Source organism: Crinia signifera, chromosome 19, assembly GCF_055691185.1.
Source record: "Crinia signifera chromosome 19, ASM5569118v1, whole genome shotgun sequence".
In the NCBI taxonomy this organism is placed as follows: domain Eukaryota; kingdom Metazoa; phylum Chordata; class Amphibia; order Anura; family Myobatrachidae; genus Crinia; species Crinia signifera.
In genome coordinates this window covers 136,917,042-136,933,416 of record NC_139226.1, presented here as the reverse complement: position 1 = coordinate 136,933,416, position 16,375 = coordinate 136,917,042, and the positions used below count along the sequence as shown (strand labels likewise).

The 16,375-nt window shown below is 47.1% G+C and overlaps 1 protein-coding gene across 2 annotated transcripts in view; it reads left to right on the top strand.

Annotated features, from left to right (window-relative positions):
• Positions 1 to 15,959, top strand: part of LOC146043057 (F-box only protein 2-like) — a 30,653-nt gene extending 14,694 nt beyond the window's left edge. For both annotated transcript variants that reach the window (XM_083163445.1, XM_083163446.1), the window contains exons 4-6: positions 1,721 to 1,816; positions 2,956 to 3,091; positions 15,140 to 15,959. In XM_083163445.1, the coding sequence (XP_083019571.1) occupies positions 1,721 to 1,816; positions 2,956 to 3,091; positions 15,140 to 15,274 (367 nt within the window). In that variant the 3' untranslated portion in view covers positions 15,275 to 15,959. The remainder of the gene's footprint in view (positions 1 to 1,720; positions 1,817 to 2,955; positions 3,092 to 15,139) is intronic.
• Positions 15,960 to 16,375: the final 416 nt, after the last annotated feature.

The following is a 16,375-nucleotide window of genomic DNA, read 5'->3' as shown; positions in this document are numbered from 1 at the left end:
ACATACACAGTGATTCCATACTGACCGGGTATAGCAGCAGACACAAATCACTGTGCATCATCCTCTGGGTGAGTGCATCACATACACAGGGATTCCATACACACCGGGTAAAGCAGCAGACACAGATCACTGTGCATCATCCTCTGTGTGAGTACATGACATACACAGGGATTCCATACTGACCGGGTATAGCAGCAGACTCAGATTACTGTACATCATCCTCTGGGTGAGTACATTACATACACAGTGATTCCATACTGACCGGGTATAGCAGCAGACACAAATCACTGTGCATCATCCTCTGGGTGAGTACATCACATACACAGGGATTCCATACACACCAGGTAGAGCAGCAGACACAGATCACTGTGCATTATCCTCTGGGTGAGTGCATCACATACACAGGGATTCCATACAGTTCGGGTATAGCAGCAGACACAGATTACTGTACATCATCCTCTGGGTGAGTACATTACATACACAGTGATTCCATACTGACCGGGTATTGCAGCAGACACAGATCACTGTACATCATCCTCTGGGTGAGTACATTACATACACAGTGATTCCATACTGACCGGGTATAGCAGCAGACACAAATCACTGTGCATCATCCTCTGGGTGAGTGCATCACATACACTGGGATTCCATACAGTTCGGGTATAGCAGCAGACACAGATTACTGTACATCATCCTCTGGGTGAGTACATTACATACACAGTGATTCCATACTGACCGGGTATTGCAGCAGACACAGATCACTGTACATCATCCTCTGGGTGAGTACATTACATACACAGTGATTCCATACTGACCGGGTATAGCAGCAGACACAAATCACTGTGCATCATCCTCTGGGTGAGTGCATCACATACACAGGGATTCCATACAGTTCGGGTATAGCAGCAGACACAGATTACTGTACATCATCCTCTGGGTGAGTACATTACATACACAGTGATTCCATACTGACCGGGTATAGCAGCAGACACAAATCACTGTGCATCATCCTCTGGGTGAGTGCATCACATACACAGGGATTCCATACACACCGGGTAAAGCAGCAGACACAGATCACTGTGCATCATCCTCTGTGTGAGTACATGACATACACAGGGATTCCATACTGTCCGGGTATAGCAGCAGACTCAGATTACTGTACATCATCCTCTGGGTGAGTACATTACATACACAGTGATTCCATACTGACCGGGTATAGCAGCAGACACAAATCACTGTGCATCATCCTCTGGGTGAGTACATCACATACACAGGGATTCCATACACACCAGGTAGAGCAGCAGACACAGATCACTGTGCATCATCCTCTGGGTGAGTGCATCACATACACTGGGATTCCATACAGTTCGGGTATAGCAGCAGACACAGATTACTGTACATCATCCTCTGGGTGAGTACATTACATACACAGTGATTCCATACTGACCGGGTATTGCAGCAGACACAGATCACTGTACATCATCCTCTGGGTGAGTACATTACATACACAGTGATTCCATACTGACCGGGTATAGCAGCAGACACAAATCACTGTGCATCATCCTCTGGGTGAGTGCATCACATACACTGGGATTCCATACACACCAGGTATAGTAGCCCCCTTAGATCACTGTGCACCGTAGTGTTAATGTCCTGAGCTCTGAGCATGGTACAGAATTAGAGTTTTGGCTGTGCCTCATTCTGTGTCCTCTGGTTCTAGATGGTGCAGCAAATCTCAGGTCATTGACCTCCTTAATGAAGGATATACAGAGGAGATATTGGACACCAACCAGCCGGACATTGTGGTCAGCGACTGGTAAGATGAGAGGCTCTGTAACCCATAGCAACCAATCAGATACAAGCTCTTATGTTTGTGCTACATCCATTCCGCTCTCCGTCGGCACATTGGACATACCATTGCCTCCTGCAGAACCGACACAGATGCGTCACACGATTGCGGATTGGCTGCAGCCTTTACGTAGTATGTGAGGTGGTGATGTCCCATTGCACGCTCGTGTCCCAATACATACATATATACACAGTATACCACCCACACACACCGCTTCCATACCCCCTGTCACCCCATTCTGTACTTTCCTCCGTGTGAATGTTGAGGCCTCAGGGTTCTGTAACCAGCTGTCTCGTGGCTATGTGACCACTAACCGGAGAAGGTGTAACCCCCAGCGAGCACCCCAGCTACTTACACCACTGTACCCCCATACCACAGACGCCCTATACCCAGGTGCATCCCCATGGGTATCCGGACTGGTCATAGGACATAGACAGTCATATGGTCAACCACTAATGGTCAACAGTCACAAGGTTGGCAGGGTCAAAAGGTCGACAGTCAAAGGTCAACAGGGTTTAAAGGTTTACACACCATAGGTCGACAGGGTCTAAAGGTCAAATGGAAAAGGTCAACAGGGTTTAGAGGTCGACAGGCAATAGGTCGACATGGTCAAAAGGTCGACATGAAAAAGGTTGACATTTTTTTATGTGCTGTATGTACGGTATATGTGCTGTATGTACGGTATATGTGCTGTATGTACGGTATATGTGCTGTATGCACGGTATATGTGCTGTATGTACGGTATAAGTGCTGTATGTACGGTATAAGTGCTGTATGTACGGTATATGTGCTGTATGTACGGTATATGTGCTGTATGTACGGTATATGTGCTGTATGTACGATATATGTGCTGTATGTACGGTATATGAGCTGTATGTACGGTATATGTGCTGTATGTACGGTATATGTGCTGTATGTACGGTATATGTGCTGTATGTACGGTATATGGGCTGTATGTACGGTATATGTGCTGTATGTACGGTATATGTGCTGTATGTATGGTATATGTGCTGTTCTATAGGCCACTGCTCTGTAATAAAGTGTACACTGCGATTGGGTCACGCACCAGGGCATTGTGATAACGAGGGTACATGGCATAATTGCAGGTACGCAGCACGGACGGATGCTGGATGTCTGTATGAGCTGAACGTGCAGCTTCTGTCTGATAGCCAAGACCTGATCACCGAGTACAAGAGCGAGACGATCACCATCCCTGGGGACAGCGATGGCGCATGGAACCAGGTGAGTGCGCTTAATGGTGTTACCCTCTATAAGCCCTAGAATGAGAGAACCCAAGATAATGATATATACATAAATAAATGTGTAGAGCGGGACTCCACATGGGCAAGCCCTATACAATGTGCAATTATTCGTTGCCCCCCCATAACCAGACTGGAATATACGCAGACGGCGGCACTCGGAAGACAAAAGACACCAGAAGACTGGATCAGTCCAACGTTTCAAAGAAGGTGCAGAAGACAATGGTTACATATACAACACGTACCTTTATACCCCTCCGCTCCGTTCAGCGTCCACGCAGGCGCACACCCGGGTGCTGTGACATGACATCACCGCCCTGTAGCGGCAGGGAACCAGACATACTTAATGTGGTTAAAAGACCAATATATGAATTTTACATACAACAAAAACACATCTACGAAGAATAAAACTCCAAATGCCCAAATGAACCCAAAAAAACAATAAATGAATAAAGAAATAAACAACAAAAAATGCAAAAAGCAGATCTATGAAATGTAACTCACAGTGACATGATCAAAGTTAGCAATATGTTACAGTGCCAATATAAATGACAAACTGACACACCTTTACTACTAGATCCACATGGACGCAATGGGGGGTGTGCAATCCTCGCCGATATTTCTGTTGGGGAAAATATCCGCGGGCCCTAATTAATGCTGTCTTTAATGACCGCATTGAAGAGGCATCATGGCAGAATCGGCATCACGGCTGTGGATTGTCGCAATCCCGTCCGTATCTTGACAATCCACAGCCAGTTACATGAACACGCCCCCTTTTTGCCGATCAGCAGGTGGGACATTGAATCCCGCCTGCCAATTTGCTGTCGGGCAAACGGGCCAGGATCATGGCTGTCGGGAGTAACATACCCCCCTATGTATCACTGATAATGCCACAGTGTTGTAACTCACAGCATTCCACCTTAGAGAAAATACGAAAAACCAGCATGCTTGTTCAAGCTCCTTGAGGCCAAGGTATCCAGCCGATGAATCCAGCGGCTCTCAGCTTGGCCTAACAAAAAACCCCAATCACCCCTCTTTTGGGCTTGGCATTTGTGCTATAATTAGAGGGATGACCGCGTGTGCCCCGCCACCGCAAGGTGGCAGTCCACAGGCTCTTCGCTGGACCCCTTGGCTATAGCACTCTTGATTGAGGATCTGTGAACAGCTGCCCTTTCCTTAAATGCTCTCATTGTTTTACCGACATGTCGGCCACAGGGACAGCTGATGAGATACACCACAAAATTCGATAAACAACTGACCTGTTGTCTGATCTTAATTGTTCCCAAAGAAAATGGGTGATAAAAGGTGTCACCAGTAATCATAAACTTGCATGTAGGGCAACCACTACAAACACCCCACCTTGGGGAACCCAAAAAGGTGGTCAATGTGTTCACAGGAGAAACATCATCATTCTTCACCAAATAATTCTTCAGATTCTTACCCCTGGTGTAAGCGCACATTATCCTTTTATTATGTAAGGTGCCCAGTGTTGGGTCAGTTCTGACAATTGGCCAATGTGACTTGGCAATCCTGTTAATCGAGGGGCTCAAAGGATGAAATGAATTGACCCAAATTAATTTGTCATTGTCCTTAGATGATGCCGAGGACATTAATGGGCATTTTGGTTTTTTGGGGTTTTATTTCAGATGTGTTTTTGTTGTATGTCATATTCATATATTTTTCTTTTAACCACATTAAATGCCGGTGCCAGGCACCGGAGCGCCCCAGGCAGGGCGTGCGGGCGAGCTGGCTAGCTCAGCGGGAGGGACGAGCTGGCTCAGCAGGCGGGAGTGAGGAGGTCTCGCTTACCGGGCAGGAGGGAGCAGGGCTCACTGTGCTGTGTGTTCAGTCCCGACATCTTCCGCGTACAGCTGGGCAGCGTCTGAGGGTGAGCCAAGTGCTCAGCGCTGCCCAGCATTAACATGTGCCGCCCGGCTGGCGCGCTGATCCAGGGGGGAAGGGAGGCTGCTCCCAACTACCTTCTGGGGGACCCTGCTCCCAACTACCGCCCCCCAGTGGCCGGCGCCCTAGGCAAATGCCTACCACGGCCTAGTGGTGGCGCCAGGCCTGCTGGCTCCCTTCGTGTCCTCCCTGCCGCTACGGGGCGGTGACGTTACAGAAGACAAATAATAATAATACTTATTAAAGAAGCTTGAAGATGATTGGGAGACTGGATGATTGGATGATTTGAAGATTGGATGATTTGAAGATTGGATGATTTGAAGATTGGAAATGGTATATATATATGTTTAGCTGTGTACACACGCTTAGATTTTTCCCTGTTTTCAATTCGATTTTGCTTTTCCCGGTGCCTTCACAGCAAAAATTGTATAGGTTCCAGAAATAATATACACGAACTCAGCATCAGCGTTTCAACGTTTCAATCTTTGTTTCGATTTTCGTCAGGATATATATATATAGGATTGTATGACCTCTGCGCCTTCAGTGTTCAAATGTAGGTTTCTTATATATGTGTCCCAATAATAACCAGAAAGCTCCCATGTAGTGATCTCTCTCACTGGAGCTGTGAGATTTAAAAGGATGAGATATTCAGAAAGTGAGAGATTTGGTAAGAATTCTCCAGTTTTTTTTTAAGCGGCAATCATTTACACTGCCAAATCAAACTGGTTTTGCAGTGTAAATGATTGCCGCTTTAAAAAAAACTGGAGAATTCTTACCAAATCTCTCACTTTCTGAATCTCTCATCCTATTAAATCTCACCCTATAAGTCTCCTTCCTGTCTCGTCATCCAGTCTCATTGAAGCATTTCAGACAAAGGGAACGTTTCAGGAGGAGTGTGTTAATAAAAATCCAAGGTGATTTCTATGTTGCTCAGTGCCGAAAAAAAATACAAGTGACTCGGATTGTTCATATCCAGGTGTTGTTCCTAATAGGTATCATCAAGGACCCTTAAAACCAAAAAGTCACCCAGTATGGGAAAGACTCATAGCGTGATACTGTTTTTTAAAAAAAAAAAAAACATTTATTTAAAACAATAGACATATATCAAAAAAATTCTAACAGTGAAGGTGGACCCGTACCAGTGTATCAAAAACATCTCTCTCTGGGATAATTATTTTTATCCCTATTACCTCCCCTTTCTCCTATAACTACATGTCCTATAGCCTTAAAGGATAAGTGGTCAAGGTTGGACTTATGTGTATTTAAAAAATGGCGAGGGACAGAGTGATTTAAATTTTGTTTTTAATAGCCCTAACATGTTCTTGTGTTCTTATTTTCAATGGACTCTTGGTCAATGTTCCCTCTAATTTTATGAAGGCTGTGTGCGGCAAAAGATTTTTGCTGTGCAACTTTGGAAGGAAATTTTAATTTTTGTGCGTCACTTATATATAACTGGAAAATGACGTTCAGCAATTGTGTTAACTTTACATCAAAATTATATTAAACATTTAAAACACAGCACACATGTAGTTAATGGGTGAAACACACATTTATTGAGTCCACAACTGCAAAAAGGGACCACTGCTGCTTTGTGCACTCTGTTGTAATGTCTGTGCGCATGCTCGTCGAGTTGTGTGCGCGCGCACGCCCGCACAGCTTAGAGGGAACACTGCTCTTGGTATTTCCTATGTATTTGTATCCCCATGTGCACTAAACAATACATTCCATATGTAGTGAGGCAGTTCACCTTTTTGTTTTATTTTGTGGAAAATTCCCGAATCATGGTTTCCATCTTTATGCGCAAATGTACAGATGGAGCAGTGGTTGCATCTGAAGAAACCAGTAGTATTGAGCCAAGAATTGGTGAGATTGCTAGAAATGGGTTTTAACGTACTTGGTACTAGAATCTCCTTAAGATTTGAGCTCTCTTAAAAATCACTTTAGGTCGCTGAGGGAGGGTATCTTTCAAGATTGGGTCTAATTTTTGAATTTCCCAATGTTTATTTAGGACCTTTCTTAATTGGTTTTCCACAGAATTGTAGGTGGTTATAAAATTTGCATTCTGATTTTCTTCTGGATTTTTATTTTTGTATATAAGAAGGTCCTCTCTATTTTCCCCCTTGGCCTTTTCTTTGGCTTGTTCCACCAACGTTGTTGGATAGCCCCTCTCTACATATCTAGATGAATCAGTTTGGTACTTGTGTAGCTTCACGGCGGCAGGGTCACACGCAGCCGCGGCGGTGCGCGGCGGGCTTACTACTCACCCGTTCGCGCCCGCCGTCGGCTAGCGTGTAGTGGTCTCCAGGTCAGCGGCAGCAGGCAGCGGCAGTCTGGTGGGCAGCAGGCAGCGTGGGACGCCAGCAAGTGTAGCGGTATGTGCTGTAGGGGCGCCGGGAGGCCGGCGCCGCCATCTTGATTAAGGGCAAATAGCAGATTGGTCCTTGTCTGAGGTTTCCGCCCATACTGACCTGACAGCCAATGGCAGCCGCCCTCTAGGGATATAGGGGATCTGCCTAGGCCTGTTCAGTGTCAGTACAAAGAGTCTCCAGAGGCGTTCACAGCTCCCAGCTGACTCCGGCTCTCAGACTCACCTCTCCTGACTTGGTGCCTTGCTTCAGTGCTCTGTGTTGGACTCGATTCAGCTTAACCCCAGCCAGTTCTCTCCACAGTCTGGTCTCTGCCTGCATCCCTGAGCTTCCTGGCCTAAGCCCTTCAAGCCGTCTGCTTCCAAGCAACTTCCCATTCTTTTGTCATCATCCAGCTTCTTTCAGTCTTCAAGGATCCCTCATTACCATCTAGTACATTCTCTTTCCGGATTTCTTCATTTCTCAAGACCCCAGCCTGCTGTCCGCAGTATGTGAACTGTTATTGTTTCTATGAACTTTTTCTTCTTTCAAAGTGCCGTGCTGGCTCAAGTCTTATTACCACTAACTGCCACTTTAAGAAAGTATTCAAGTGTGTATTATTTCATTTATGAATTCTATTATTAAACCTGCACGATTTAATCCTTCCTCCTCTGGTCCGTCTCCGGTTGCTACACACCACACGACTTCATCCAGCCCTTCAGTTGTGACAGTTTGTACTGACCCGATGGAGTCGGGTGAAGAACAGGCTTCCATGGCGGACGCACTTCACAGCATCATGGCTCGTCTGGAGCAAGTGGAGGCTACCCAACATCAAGTGGCTCAATTCCTTCAGGTCTTGGCTTCGCCCCCAGCGGCTCCCTCAGTTTCTGTGGCTCCAGCTCCAGAGGTTCCAGTCCCTGTTCCTACACCTGGACCAATAGTTCCTCATCACATGCAATTACCAACCCCCAGCAAATATGATGGTTCTCCGAAAGGATGCCGTGGGTTTCTGAACCAATGCGATGTGCATTTCACCTTACAGTCTTCTCACTTTCCTACTTCCAAGGCAAAGGTGGCTTATATTGTGTCTCTCCTAGCAGGGTCAGCTTTGGACTGGGTGTCCCCTCTCTGGGAACGTGCTGATCTCCTGCTCAATGACTATGAAGCTTTTATTACCTCTTTCCGTCACATCTTCGACGAACCTGGCAGAGTGTCGTCTGCCGCTACTGAGATCCTGAGAATTCGCCAGGGTAGTCGCTCAGTGGGACAATATGCTGTGCAGTTCCAGACTCTGGCTTCGGAACTAAAGTGGAATGAAGAGGCTCTCGTCTCCGCCTTCTGGAATGGGCTGGCAGGTCGTATCAAGGACGAATTAACTACCCATGACTCCCCTGCTACTTTAGCTGAACTCATCTCCTTGTGCAACAAAGTAGATCTACGGATGCAGGAGCGTCAACTAGAGAGAAATCGCTCCGACCGTCTCCGCCCTCGTCTCACCACCAACGCTGTTCCTGTTCCTAGACCTGGGCCCTCCACAACCACACCACCAGACGAACCCATGCAGATCAACCGCTCTCGGCTTTCCTTTGAAGAAAAATCCCGTAGACGTCGTGAGAATCTTTGCATGTACTGCGGTTCTTCCGCTCATCTGTTGTCTTCCTGCCCACTGCGTCCGGGAAACGACCGCTCCTAACCTCCCCGAGGGAGGCCAGGTTAGGAGTTCTGCTTTCATCTCCCTCTTCAACTGTGCCCACCATTCCTGTTACTCTTGTGTGCCCTCAGGGAAAAATCAAGGTCCAGGCTCTACTAGATTCCGGAGCAGCCGGGAACTTCCTTTCTTCCTCTTTCGTTCTTCAACATTCCTTGACGGTGCAACCTTTGGCCCATCCGTTGGCTCTCACTGCAGTAGATGGGAGTCGCATCAGCAGCGGGCAAATCACCCTTCAAACCGATCCAGTGACAGTTCTCGTCGGTGCCTTACATCAAGAGACTCTAGAATTTTTTGTCCTTCCTCAGTCCTCACACCAGGTAGTCCTGGGCCTACCATGGCTTACTAAGCACAACCCTCATATTGATTGGACCAGTATGGAGATCACAGCCTGGGGTACGAACTGCCTAACTACTTGCATGCCTCGTGTCATTCCACTCCATCAAACTAATCCTCAAGAAGTAGGAGGTTCCAGTCTTTCATCTTCACCAGCTCCACCCTTGTCGTTACCCACACCATATCTTTCTTTTTCTGACGTCTTCAGCAAAGGAGGTGCCGATACCCTGCCGCCTCATCGTTCCTGGGACTGTCCGATAGAGTTGATACCTGGGAAGTTCCCACCGCGGGGCCGCATCTACCCCTTGTCTCTGCCAGAGACCAAAGTCATGTCTGACTACATTCGAGAGAACTTGGATAAGGGGTTCATTCGCCCGTCCACTTCGCCAGCCGGAGCAGGGTTTTTCTTTGTGAAAAAAAAAGATGGAACCCTCCGCCCGTGTATCGACTACAGGGGCCTGAACGATATCACGATCAAGAACCGCTATCCTTTGCCTCTGATCACCGAATTATTCGATAAAATCCGAGGGGCTTCCATCTTTACTAAACTGGATTTAAGAGGGGCGTACAACTTGATCCGTATACGATCTGGAGATGAGTGGAAGACGGCGTTCAACACCCGAGACGGCCACTATGAATACCTGGTGATGCCCTTTGGTCTTTGCAACGCTCCAGCCGTCTTCCAACAATTTGTAAATGACATATTTCGAGATTTATTGTATCATTCCATTGTGGTGTATCTCGATGACATTCTCATCTTCTCATCGAACCTCCATCTCCATCGGCAAACAGTAGCTGAGGTCTTGCGGCGCCTTCGCCAAAATAAATTATTCTGCAAGCTAGACAAGTGCGTCTTTGAGGTTACCTCCATTCCATTCCTTGGCCACATCCTCTCCAGCACTGGGATAGAGATGGATCCAGAGAAAGTAAGAGCCATCTTAGACTGGACAGCGCCCACCACGCTCAAAGGCATCCAGAGGTTCCTGGGCTTTTCAAATTACTATCGTCGTTTCATCCGGAACTTCTCCACCCTTGCTGCACCTCTTACTGCTCTAACCCGTAAGGGTTCTGATCCAAGTCAGTGGCCACCTGAAGCCTCTCAAGCCTTCCAACAACTAAAGGATGCTTTTGTCTCCGCCCCAATCCTTCTCCAGCCAAACCTCGACAAACCCTTTATTCTTGAGGTGGACGCATCCTCAGAGGGGGTAGGGGCAATCTTGTCACAGAGAGGGGAGGACCAGGTGCTTCATCCCTGTGCCTTCTTTTCCAAGAAGTTTCTTCCAGCGGAGAAGAATTACCCCATTGGAGAGCAGGAGTTACTGGCAGTCAAATCAGCGTTGGAGGAGTGGCGGTACCTCCTGGAGGGGGCACGACATAAAATTACGGTGTACTCCGACCATAAGAACCTCTCATTCCTCAAGCAGGCCCAATGTCTTACAGCTCGTCAAGCCCGCTGGGCCATGTTCTTCGAACGCTTTGATTTTCAAATCAAATTCAGACCCGGGACGATGAATGCCAAGGCCGATGCCCTTTCACGCTCTTTTGAAACTTCCGCTGATCTTGAGACTCCTCCTCGACCCATCCTCGATCCTCTGGTCTTTGCTCAAGTAACAGTCCAGCCTTCACCTCCACCAGGCAAGACCTTCGTTCCTCTCAATCTCCGGAAGAGAGTGCTGTCCTGGGCACATGCTTCCCGTTTCGCAGGGCATACCGGGGCACAGAAGACCTTAATGTTCCTTTTGCGGTCATACTGGTGGCCTACCATCCGTCGCGATGTAAACTCCTTTGTCGCTTCCTGTGTAAAGTGCACTCAGCATAAGTCCTCCAGAACGTCTCCTGTCGGTCCTCTTCTACCTCTAGCCATACCAACAGAACCATGGTCCCACCTGTCTATGGACTTTATCTGCGAACTTCCTCCCTCCAAAGGGCATACAGTAATTTGGGTGGTGGTCGACCGCTTTTCAAAGATGGTGCACTTCTTCCCATTGAAAGGTCTTCCATCTGCTCCAGTGTTGGCTCAGCTCTTCATTTCCACCATCTTCAAACTCCATGGGTTGCCCAAAGAGATCATTTCTGACCGTGGCGTGCAGTTCGTCGCAAAGTTTTGGAGGGCTCTCTGTTCTGCTGTACAAGTCAAGCTCAAGTTCTCCACTGCTTTCCACCCACAAACCAACGGGCAGACAGAACGAGTCAACCAAGACTTGGAGGCCTTCATTCGTTTGTTCGTCTCTTCCTCTCAAGACGACTGGGTAGACCTTCTGCCTTGGGCGGAATTTGCGCACAACAATTCTTATCATTCTTCCTCCGGCACCACTCCCTTTTTCACTGTCTTTGGCAAGCATCCCCGATCTCCGGAGTTCTCAGATCTATCATTGTCCGAAGTCCCTGCAGCTGCTTCTTCCCTACAACGGTTTGCAAAGATCTGGTCAGACGTCCATACAGCTCTCCTCAAAGCATCCGCTCGATATAAAAGGATGGCGGACAGGAAAAGAAGAGCAGCTCCTAAGTTGAAGGTTGGAGATCGAGTATGGCTGTCTACCCGCCATATACGCCTTCGGTTACCGTCCATGAAGCTGGCTCCTCGGTTCATCGGGCCGTACCCGATCACTCAGGTGATTAATCCGGTGGCCTACAGACTACAGCTCCCTCCTTCCTTAAAAATATCAAATTCGTTCCATGTGTCTCTTCTGAAACCTTTGCGTTTGAACTTATATCAGAAGAAGGTGCCTAAACCGCCCAAGATTGGCTCGGAAAGAGAAACAGAGTTCGAGGTGAGGCGCATTATCGACTCACGTTGCCGCAATACCCATCTTCAGTATCTGGTAGAGTGGCTTGGATTCGGTCCTGAAGAAAATTCCTGGGTTGATGCTGCAGATCTTCATGCTCCTCGTCTGGTGAGACAGTTCTTTCAAAGAAATCCACACAAGGTGCGTAGGTGCCCTGGGGTCACCCAGAAAGGGGGGGGTACTGTCACACGCAGCCGCGGCGGTGCGCGGCGGGCTTACTACTCACCCGTTCGCGCCCGCCGTCGGCTAGCGTGTAGTGGTCTCCAGGTCAGCGGCAGCAGGCAGCGGCAGTCTGGTGGGCAGCAGGCAGCGTGGGACGCCAGCAAGTGTAGCGGTATGTGCTGTAGGGGCGCCGGGAGGCCGGCGCCGCCATCTTGATTAAGGGCAAATAGCAGATTGGTCCTTGTCTGAGGTTTCCGCCCATACTGACCTGACAGCCAATGGCAGCCGCCCTCTAGGGATATAGGGGATCTGCCTAGGCCTGTTCAGTGTCAGTACAAAGAGTCTCCAGAGGCGTTCACAGCTCCCAGCTGACTCCGGCTCTCAGACTCACCTCTCCTGACTTGGTGCCTTGCTTCAGTGCTCTGTGTTGGACTCGATTCAGCTTAACCCCAGCCAGTTCTCTCCACAGTCTGGTCTCTGCCTGCATCCCTGAGCTTCCTGGCCTAAGCCCTTCAAGCCGTCTGCTTCCAAGCAACTTCCCATTCTTTTGTCATCATCCAGCTTCTTTCAGTCTTCAAGGATCCCTCATTACCATCTAGTACATTCTCTTTCCGGATTTCTTCATTTCTCAAGACCCCAGCCTGCTGTCCGCAGTATGTGAACTGTTATTGTTTCTATGAACTTTTTCTTCTTTCAAAGTGCCGTGCTGGCTCAAGTCTTATTACCACTAACTGCCACTTTAAGAAAGTATTCAAGTGTGTATTATTTCATTTATGAATTCTATTATTAAACCTGCACGATTTAATCCTTCCTCCTCTGGTCCGTCTCCGGTTGCTACACACCACACGACTTCATCCAGCCCTTCAGTTGTGACACAGGGAAATCGCATTGCATCAAGTGCGATCGCATGCGATGGTACTTTTGTAGTTTCACGTTTCCCCTGCATGCGGATCGCATCGCATGCGATCGGATCGTATGTGCGATCAGGTCGCATGCGATGCAATTAAGTACATTTAGCACCCCCCCCCACTATCCACACCACTCCGAAGCGGGTATCCAAGGCTCACTGCACCACGCTTCGGGCTCGGCGGCTCGCTGTGCTCACCACACTTTATAAAATCGACTCCGCGCCGACGTGGATAGTGGGGGTATGAACAAGTTGGGAGAACGCGTACCGTGTCCCCTCGTGGGGCTACACAAGTACCATAAGTTTCAGGTTGTTGGTCAAAGTCTTCATTTCTATTACCATTTCGTATGAGTCTGCAGAACTGTGAATAGGGAATATTCCTATTCACACGCCATTAAGGATTAGGTCCAGGTACTCAATTTCTTTTTCTTGGATATTAAAGGTTAATGATAAATTATAGTCATTTATGATAATATTTTCAAAGAATTAAAAAAAAATACACTTTATCACCTTTCCATATTATAACAATATCATCTATATATCTTCTGTACATGACAATGTTAGCAGCCAGTTCGTTTTCATAGATGTGCTTTTTTTTCCCAAATACCCATGTGCAAATTCGCAAAGCTTGGGGCAAAAACTGTCCCCATTGCAGTCCCACAAACCTGAAGGTAAAATTCATTTAAAAACTTAAAATACTTTTGTTTTAGGATAAAATTAATCAGCAGACAAATAACATTTTTGTGTCCTTCATCAAGGTCTGGGTCATTTCATAGAAATTCTTTACAGGAATCTATCCCTTTTTGGTGTACAATAGACGTGTACAAAGACTGCACGTTGTTTGTAACCCAGGAATAGAAAGACGTTGTAAAACTGCTGTAAGTATGTTTTAAAACTAGATTCCTTTACAAAAGATACCACAGCAGTTTTACAACATCTTAAACATTTTACTTGTTTTTACCTACAGTGTACTATTAAAAAACTGGTATTTACATAGTGAGGGTTAGCGCTGTTTTCGCACTACACGTCACACACACACACACACACAAGCCCAGAAGTGGATGTCACTCGGATATCAAGGAATATCTACCTCTTTTATCAAGGTCTTGATAAAAGGGGTAGCTCCCTGAAACGTTGACCAAGAAACTGTTTCATGGTGGTTATTTATTTTCTTTGATATCTGAGTGACATCCACTTTTGGGCTTATATAACAATAACTTGGGATGTGCACTGGAGCCAGCATTTAACTATTGGAGTGCCAGATGTTTTTGGACTGATTGTATATATATATATATATATATATATATATATATATATATATATACATATATATATACATACATACAGTATATACTGTAGTATCCCTACTAATAGTGCTCTGAAGGGAGTAAATCTGTAGAATGTGTACATCTTGGCCAACCCATCACCAGGCCCCAGTCCATACGAAATTTGGTTGTGTTTTTTCTTTTAAATTAAGAATAAGATGTCAGGTTTGGAAGGCCGCATTATTCTCCATGACATGTTAATTCTGCTATGAAGCATGCTGTTCTTGAAATGGGAATTGTTGTTGGCCACAATGGAGGACACATTGGACAAAGGTAATGCTAGTCACGTGACTTGTATTGCAGCAGCACCAACATAGCTCGCACATCCTCTCATGTACTTGTACAAGTGGCTCTTCATTAGAGGCCTTAGAATTTCCTCCAGACTACTCTCCGTACGGATACGTTATCAGTCCTCCTGGTAGCGGAGAACAATAACGTCACCAAAGCTTGTATCTTCTCATTCATACATTTGTGTTTTGTCAGTAATTAGACAGTGATCTCTGTTCAATCTTAAACGTTCTAATGTAAATGCATGTCTCCTGTTCTTTCCCTGTCGGCAGATAACCCATACCTTCTCCGGATACGGCCCTGGAGTGCGTTTCATCCGTTTCAAGCATGGCGGCCAAGATTCTGTTTTCTGGAAGGGCTGGTTCGGCGTGCGCGTCACCAAAAGCAGCGTGACGATAGAAGATTAGCAGCTACGCCTATTATTGGTGTCGGCATATGGCTGCGGAGATGGCGCAGGACCAATGTCAGGCCCAATAAGGATACAGACTATATACATGTATAATAAACATGAAAAGTGCTGATGCGACGGCCGGACACATGCATCCCCCTATACGCGTACTAATATCTTACAGCTCCGATTATATGTGCGCGGTGCGCTACATTACTCACCCGGCTACTAACCGCATCTGCTGTAACACACACCGGACTCTGATAGTAACCATGGGAACGGGTCACATGGCCGCTCAGAGTGGGAACATTAAACAGAAGAAGAGAAATATATATATATATATATATATGGTGGACCCAGCGGTAAATACTGTAAGGAGAGAATTGAACCGCAGAACCCAATGGAAAGACTAATAGTAACATATATGATAATATATAAGGAGAACAGAAGAGAAAACTGTTCCGCGTCAATGCTCTGCATGCACAAAGTATTTACGGCACATCGCAAGGTGCCCCCCGCAATGTGCCCCCTGCAACATGCACCCCCGCAATGTGCACTGCTGCAATGTGCACCCCGCATCATGCGCCTTCATTTCATTTTAATGTTTTTATTGTGAATTTCATATCTGTTTCCCTTATTTTCTGTATTGTTCCGGCTTTCCTGTAAGCGCATCGTCTGCAGTAATAAAGCCACCTCTACTGTCAGTGTATAGTGACTGTGTCGCCTCTCCCAGATGTAGGGAACCATTCGGACCACACGGACTCACCTACTCATAACTAGGAGGGCTAGAAGCCGTCCCATTCCTCTCAGCTGCCATATACAGTACATCACCTTTCTGATCTAGGTAGCGATTCCGGTACTTGTGTAGTTTCACGGCTGCAGGCTACGCTACGTTTTCAGCATAGGCTTAGCTACGTTGTCAGCGTAGCCCAACAGCTGCCTAGCGCAGTCAGCATAGTGTCCCCATGGCAGCCGTGCGTAGTCAGCGTAGTGTCCCCATGGCAGCCCTGCGTAGTCAGCGTAGTGTCCCCATCAGGCAGCGTAGTCACCGTATTGTCCCCGGGAGCTGCATCTCTGTCCCCGGCGTCCCTGGCAAGCCTGCGCTCACTAGGCTCTCACA